The sequence below is a fragment of the Gadus chalcogrammus genome, chromosome 1 (genome assembly GCF_026213295.1).
Source record: "Gadus chalcogrammus isolate NIFS_2021 chromosome 1, NIFS_Gcha_1.0, whole genome shotgun sequence".
Taxonomy (NCBI): Eukaryota; Metazoa; Chordata; class Actinopteri; order Gadiformes; family Gadidae; genus Gadus; species Gadus chalcogrammus.
Window position 1 is genome coordinate 25,577,021 of NC_079412.1, and position 7,855 is coordinate 25,584,875.

General features: G+C 43.9%; 1 protein-coding gene across 3 annotated transcripts; it reads right to left on the reverse strand.

The window, feature by feature from the left end:
* Positions 1–584: 584 nt before the first annotated feature.
* Positions 585–7,655, reverse strand: LOC130388767 (tumor necrosis factor receptor superfamily member 14-like). 3 transcript variants are annotated; one of them, XR_008896464.1, is made up of 7 exons: positions 7,495–7,655; positions 6,365–6,442; positions 5,810–5,935; positions 2,997–3,155; positions 2,786–2,870; positions 1,448–2,503; positions 585–1,407 (listed from the first exon to the last, which is right to left on the reverse strand). XR_008896464.1 is itself a non-coding variant. In XM_056598281.1 (6 exons), exons 1-6 carry the CDS (start codon positions 7,535–7,537, stop codon positions 2,380–2,382), a joined length of 615 nt encoding a protein of 204 aa, XP_056454256.1. In that variant the 5' UTR covers positions 7,538–7,655; the 3' UTR covers positions 585–2,379. The 3 variants fall into 3 exon arrangements, 1 of the variants encoding a protein (XP_056454256.1); XR_008896465.1 differs by having other exon boundaries at positions 585–2,503; positions 3,699–5,935; XM_056598281.1 differs by having other exon boundaries at positions 585–2,503.
* Between the last annotated feature and the right edge of the window lie 200 nt (positions 7,656–7,855).

The following is a 7,855-nucleotide window of genomic DNA, read 5'->3' on the forward strand; positions in this document are numbered from 1 at the left end:
CGACCACCTCTACAAGAAAGGCCAAAGCTGAGTGTATTTTTTAAGGGGGCTGCGATCTTTTAAACCCGTAGTAAACTTCTGTCAATGTTCTATCAGTCGGTGGTCGCCAGCATCCTTTTTTACGCTGCGGTGTGTTGGGGAGGCAGCACAACCAAGAGGGACTCCTCCAGGCTTGACAAGCTCATCAGGCGGGCCGGCTCTGTGGTCGGCTTCAAGCTGAATTGTCTGGTGACAGTGGCAGAGGAGAGAACCACAAAGAAGCTTCTGGCTATCCTGGATGACACCAGCCACCCTCTGCACACTGTCATCAGCAACCAAAGAAGCTCCTTCAGCGACAGGCTGCTCCTCCCCAGATGCCGCACCAACACACTAAAAAACTCCTTTGTCCATCGTGCCATTACGCTCCACAACTCTGCACTTGGAAGGAGGAGGGGGGGGGGGCAGCAGGGGGAGTACAGTGGATAAAGAGAAATAGAAATAGGATAGACCAGGGGTTTTCAAAGTGTGAGAGAGTGAGCCCCCCCTCAGAGAAAAAAATTCAGCTGAGCCCCCCCCCCCCCAATTTTTTTTCTTAATACCTGTGTTTTGAAAGCTATTTTAATTATTTTACACATTTCAAACATCTCCGATCATAATTTTTAAAACATTTGGAACATATTTTTGAAACATTTGAAACAAATTTTTTAACATATTTTTTAAACATATTTCTGAAACATTACATCTTTTTGCGTTTTTAAACAACAAAATGTAACAACTTTATCTAAGCATGTTTTAGCTTAACCTTTTTAAATACATTTGAACATCTTAATCTGTGTAAACTGCCAGTTTACAGATTCATTCAGGGTCCCCGACTCTGAATTTTCTGAGTCGAATCAGATCTGCCTTTTCAGTCCAGAGATTCGACTATTCGGCGGGGTTTGTTTACCGGCGTTGCTATGGTGACCTCAAAATTATAACCAACTGAAAACGACGCCGGTTTGAAACTAAAACTGTGATTCTGAAAAAAGTATAAATGCTATCAAAATTCCGTTTAGATAGTATTGAAGATACAAGTGTGTAGATTTGTTTAATGGTTTGAACGAAGGTAAACGGTTGAAAAAGGAATGAGTTACGATGTCTAGAAGTAGGTGTATCAGAATGGGCTGACGTCTTCAATGAAAACAGCTGAAAACGAAGCAGTATGAAACTAAAACTGTGATTCTGAAGACATTTTAAATGATATCGAAATTCTGTTTCGATATTATTGAAGATACAAGTGTGTAGATTTGTTAAATGGTTTGCACGAAGATAAACGGTTGAAAATTGATTTAGTTATGTTACTTCTACAGTTGAAGTACGACTGATGATTTGAATCATCGTCTTTCAGGGTTTTCTTCGGGTTTATTTTTTTCTCACGTCGCGCCCCCCCTGAAGAACTCTGGCGCCCCCCAGGGGGGGCGCGCCCCACAGTTTGAAAACCACTGGGATAGACTGATCGAGCTTGCATAATCTATTTATTTATTTATTGCTACACACTCCATTTATTAAACAAGAACACAAATAAGATATAATTGCTGCTAACACCTGCTGCTGCTGCTTCTTCTTAAAATGTGTTTATTTATATCATGTCTTGATGCATTTTAGTGTGTGTTTTTCTTGCTCGTTTTTGTGAGTTGTCTGTACTACCGCTGCTGGAATTTTGAATTTCCCTGAAGGAGCATTCCCAAGGGATCAATAAAGTCTATCTATCTATGGGGACGATGACTTAACATGTTGAAAACCCACAAAACCACTTCGTTAGCATAATAAAAGTGAAACATGTAGCTCTTGTAGCACAATCGAATGACTAACTACGTGGAACTCCTACTTCAAGTTTTAAATTCTGCATCGCAAAACAAGCCTTTACATTCGCCATATTAACGCTATGTACGCCACATTTACGTATTGCGGTATACCTCTGTAACCGCACCGAAGTGCCTGTACCGTGACGGTTCGGTACAAATACGTGTAGTGTACCGTTACACCCCTAGCGAACACAGAGCTTGCGTGTTGTTGACGGATGTCACAAGCTCTGTGTTCGCCAATCTACCCATCCTTTTTAATAAACAATCTGCACTTACAAAGTAATCAAGCCTTGTTTTACATGTTAAGACCCTTATTATACTACCAAAGAAGTGTCGGGCTACTTCTAGCCTTGGAAGTGGTTTAAAATAGTGATTTCGTTTTTACCATGAGACATGCCCCTATCGTTCCAAGTTTATAGCGTTTTGGTAGAATCGGCTAAAAACAGCCAACTTAAGAATACGTCTATGTGCGCTTTTTTGCTCCCAAACGAGCATTCCAACTCGTTATCATACCAAACATATCCCAGATCCATTTGACACCTGATGTCTCCTTTAACTAACCAGGCAACAACAGCAGCAGCACTGATAATAGTACAACATAGTGATGTCTTCTTGGGGCTGTGTTGCAGACCGCGTCTTTGGTTTGGCTTCCCTTTTGCAGCACATTTCCATTCCCGCAGCTACAGACAGACAGACAGACAGACAGACAGACAGACAGACAGACAGACAGACAGACAGACAGACAGACACCTTAAATCCATAGATCCATATTCTTTCATTTAATTTCTCTTTCCATGGCCTACTGTTGCTTAGCCAGTATTGTGGCTACCTTTTCATGTAGTCTTTTCTTTTGGAGACCTTTGTCCCTTTTAATAGGCCTGGTGTTATAATGCAGTAACGTTATAGTAAATAAAGTGCCTTGAATTCATACAATAAATAAATGACCCAATGAGATAACTCACCTTTTCCATTCTGTACATTTATTACCACCTGTAGAATAATATCCAGTCTTGCAGTCCTCACAGACCGTGTCAGTGCCCCTGGTTCCTACAAAAACATGTGGAAATACAACACACAAGCATTTACAATCAAATCCAATACTTTGTGATGTAATTATTACTACCAGTAATAGTAATAGTACTATAGTAGTAACTACCAGAGTATTTCCCTTACCAGGTAATTTAGTCATCTGGCTAGCATTACACTGGGTGTGTTTCTGAGCCAGAGTGCAGCCTGATTCCTGGTTGGGCTCCTGGCAGTAGAAGCCATCCAATACGGTGCAGGCTGAGTCCTGTTCTCTGGTGCACTCCCGTTCTGCTACCAGACCTTGTTCTGACAGGTCAAACAAGTCAACATTTCAATGCAGTTACATTCTTGTTTATTTTAACTTTTTTTTTTCATTCCCAAATTATAGGAATTTAGTTTGGCCGCAAATGTGGGGTATATCAAATACCATTTTTGAAACTTTGCATAATCAACATGCATTTTTGTGGGTCATATAAAAGTCATTTTAATAGCGACAGCATAGCACTGTAGGTACGATTTGAGAGTTGTGAAGAGCAGAAAAGAGAAGTGAACCAGATTTTGTGACAACAATTTCACTGCGGAAGGCACACAGTGCATTTAACTCACCAATAGCTGACCAATGGATATGGTTGAAAAAAGGCGCATGGCGTATGGATATGGCATAATAGCAGTGCATTGGTAGCACCTTGGAGGATTTGGAAAAGCCCTCGGTAGGCCACGCTCTCCCAGGGCGACATCCCAGGGCCTTTCCCCATCTTCCTCCTGGAGGATGGCCTGGGCAGCCTGCAGCAGGCTGACTCCAGGGGTAGCAAGCAGATGGTTGCCGGTGCCAGTTGCTGTGCTGCCTACCTCCTGCTCCATGGCGCTGTTGGGGAATGGGCTGGTGCAGGGAGGTGACAGACGTTGCGCTTCTTGTGACCGAGTGCGGCCTTCCAACAGCTTTATGTGTGCTTAGCGGTTGGGAGAGGCCCCCCCCATATCTTAAGTTTGTATTTTTCTACATTTTATTTATCAGAACTGCGACTCTAACTTGCCTTACAGTCCTGGAGCTCTCTATCTAAATAATATCATATTATACATAGATATCTATATCATATGATCATATTATCACGGCCAAAAGCTGTGTGAGCCTCCAGACGATATTATGAATCTCAAACGGCCGCTTCGGGTTCTCCGACGTCTCTGGTCCTTCCACGTCCACATCAATCTGAAGTAGACTGAACCACGACATGGAGGAGAAAGGGTTTGTTTTCTGCGATTGTTGACCGCGGTTGTCTCCCGCCGGAGCCTCGCTGCCGAGGGACCGCCGGTCAGCGCTTAGGCACCACTGCCACCTGCAGCGCCGAGGCGGTGGTCCCTCGGCAGCGGGAAGCGGTGCCCAAGCGGGAGACATTCGCGGGCAACAATCCCTTTCTCCTCCATGTCGTGGTTCATGTACTTCAGGGAGCCAAGGCCAAAAGCTCCTTTCCCACCAATTCCTTCTCAACCGTGGCTGAGATAACCCCCACTACGAGTCTCGTTGTGGAAATACCAGAGACGAGAGTCCGACGTGTTATGCGCCATAACACCAACAGCAGAACGCTTATCCAAATAACAAGGAAGTGTACAACACTTGCGTTACAGTCCTGGAGCTCTTTATCTAAATAATATCATATAATACATAGATATCTATATCAAATAATACATATTATCACGGCCAAAAGCTGTGTGCACGTCCAGACGATATAATGAATCACAAAGGACCTCGTCAGGTTCTCCGACGTCTCTGGTTCTTCCACTTCCACATCAATCTGTAGTAGACAGAACTGCGCGCTGCCTGCTGCCGGCTGCCCGCTGCTGGGTGGTGCTTCGCGGCGGTGGTGCCTCGCGGCAACCGGCGGCAGGCAGCATGTCACAGTTCATGTACTTCAGGGAGTCAAAGCCAAAGTTCCTTTCCGCCAATTCCTTCTCAACCATGGCTGAGATAACCCCAACTACAGTCTTGTTGTGTAAATACAAGAGACGTCAAAGAACCTAGGTGTTATGCAATGTCGTGTTCTTGTAAGTAAGTAGTCCAATCCGGGTCGCTTTTAACTCACTTTATTTGTTAAAGTATTTTGGTATGCTAACTATGAAGCAAAAAGGGGAGGAATTGTATTTAACACGTGTGGAGAAAAATACCGCAGAGCTATCCTCCAGCCCCGGGGCTTCCCCCGGGTCTCTCAATGGGGCTGCCACCTGTCTCTGACCTCAAATCTGACTCCCGCTCTGGTTTGTATCAAGTAGGCGTGGCCTGACGTATTGGCTCCGCCCTCTTCACTCGTCTCAAGGTGCTGCCATCTGTGGCTGGAGTAGTTATTGCAGCTTGTATGTCGGGTCCTGCTCCCCTTGTGGCTATGTATAGTAATTACAGCTTATGTGTTCGATCTTGCTCCCATGTGGCTATGTGGGGGTAATGCAGCTTGTGTGTTCGATCCTGCTTCCTAGTGGCCATGTGGGGGCAGCTTATGTGCTTAAAATACGTAACAGCGCCATAACACCAACAGCAAACACTTGCGTTACAGTGTGTGTAATCACACACACACACACACACACACACACACACACACACACACACACACACAAACACACACACACACACACACACACAAGTGGTGCTCACACGGTCTTGTCTCATTGGCGGGCCAAATGATCTGGGCGGGCAATGCAGCGAAAGGGGAGGAGCTTAGATCCTTTATGACGACATAAGGGACCACATTCCAAATCAGAACACTTGAGCCTCCGTTTTTTCAAAGGCGAGCAGAACACCTAGTGCTCGTTTTACATCGAACGCAAGTGTTAGCCACTGGGGGACCATAGGCAGGCTAGGGGGACTTATATTTATGTTAGAAAAACTCATAAAGTGAGATTTTCATGCCATGGGACCTTTTTAAAGCATCCATAATGTAGCATGCCATGGGACCTTTAAGATTGTTCACTACCTGCTTTACAGGTTCGACAGCTGTAACACCGGCTCAGTCCACTGGCCATGTCCATGTACGTGCCTCTCTCACACGGCGTGCAGCTCGTACTCGAGCCATGGGTGCAGTTTCGCTTCACAACACTTCCTGTAGAGCAGGAGAACACAATCAGCACAAGCCACTGGAGACCCGGATTTAAATAATCTGTTTCTTATGTACTGTATTTTACAGCATCATTTTGGTTTTGTAGGTTTGAAAAAGTACCTGCACAAGTAGACCTACCCCTTGGTGGGAATTACATGTTAAAATTATACTCATTTTACAGAACTCAAAGACATTTGAGCGGTAAGAGGAATCAACCGTGTAATAAATACACAGTACTAATCCATTGTGCCATGCAGTAAGTATTTCTTATCGATCATCGTTAAGCTAGTTGATAGGCGGTCCAAGGCAGTGGTTGAACGCAAACAGGAATTCGTTCTCAACTGTTCTTCTTTCTTAATATGTGGTCTATTCATTTTAATTGGATCATCGTCTGAAATCCAGGCAATATCTCTATAGGCCATACATATTTACCTTTATCGCACATTGGACAACATATCCCACTGACATCATATTCCATAGGCCGGCAGCTTTCTCCTGCAGTGGTGGGTGCTGGAATATGAATATATATATATATATATTAGAGCCTGACCGATTTTATCAGTCGATATTGGCCAATCACAGATAGATTTGAATCGGCGTATGTGTTTGCCGATATACATTTTAGAAATGGTGTTGCTCATTAAAATATTTACCTCTATTGCATTTTGTTATGATAACATGTTAAAGCAATCCCCAATACAAATGTATTACTATATAGGCAGAGATACGAGTTGGTCAAACAGAGTAGATTCGATTCTTTTATGATTTTTATCTATCTGCCTAATGGAGTACATGCATACATACATAAGGAAGACATGATGAAGAAGAATGAAACACTAGATGTAGTAAGCCTTATTTATAAGGTATTTCCACACTCTGAAACTCCCGCCGTCAGTGAAACTGAATTAAAAATAAAGATCTAAATAGTTTTCCTATGAACCCAGCATAAATCTCACTCTGACCTCCAGAGTGATGTAGAATAATGCACAAAAGGTAGAATGCATGTTTGATGATATGCAATCAACTTCGAGTCGACCTCTGAAGATATCCCACATTCATTTGCGCTTACAGAGTGGGCATACCTTAGACAACGGGCCAAATAGAACATGAAACGGATCACCACACGTCATGGCCACTGTGGCTGATAACAACCCGTGGCCTGTAATTTGTCCGCTAACTATATATTTTTTGGCAATACGCTTTGCATGTAAAAAATCAAAGGCAAAACATGTAACTTTATACGTACGGAATGTCTATTGGATATCGGACCCAAATACCCAATACATTCCGTCTCCTCCGTCTCCACAGTCCGACTCATTTTCAACCGACTGTCCGACAATGTGCTGCTAATCTTGGAGTTACCGCCAATCAAACGATATGGGATATTGCCGGTTATTGCCCAATATCGCCAATCAAATTGTGCCATAGGCCCATCTTTGGCTGTGACTAGGTCCACCTCGAATCCATGAGGTCATTGCATTTCTGCCCGTTCTCTCTTTTCACCTCCGAGCACAACAAGGACTCGTAATAGTGTCGTTCTGTTTCGTACATTAATTACTTACCCAGAAGGACGCACATCACTGTCAGAACGGTGCATATTCGCATTATGTGTTTTGTGCTGTTTTAAGCAACGGTTCGGTCAGAGCCATCTATCATATAGAGAGAGAAGAGATGTGAAACTGCGATATCGAGGGTGACGTGGTTCATGTCAGCCTGTAGCAGAAAAGTGGGTATGCACTGACTAGGCCTATATGCGGCGCATAGGGGCGCCGCACCAGAGGGGGCGCCAAAGCGATGGAAGTAAAATTATTTGAGTCGGCATTTTCTGTATTTAACAGCGTTTTTGTACATTATATGATGATCAATAACAGAGGAACGTCAATGATAAGGCGCCCCCCCGCTCCTTCGCCTCCCTCCCCCCTC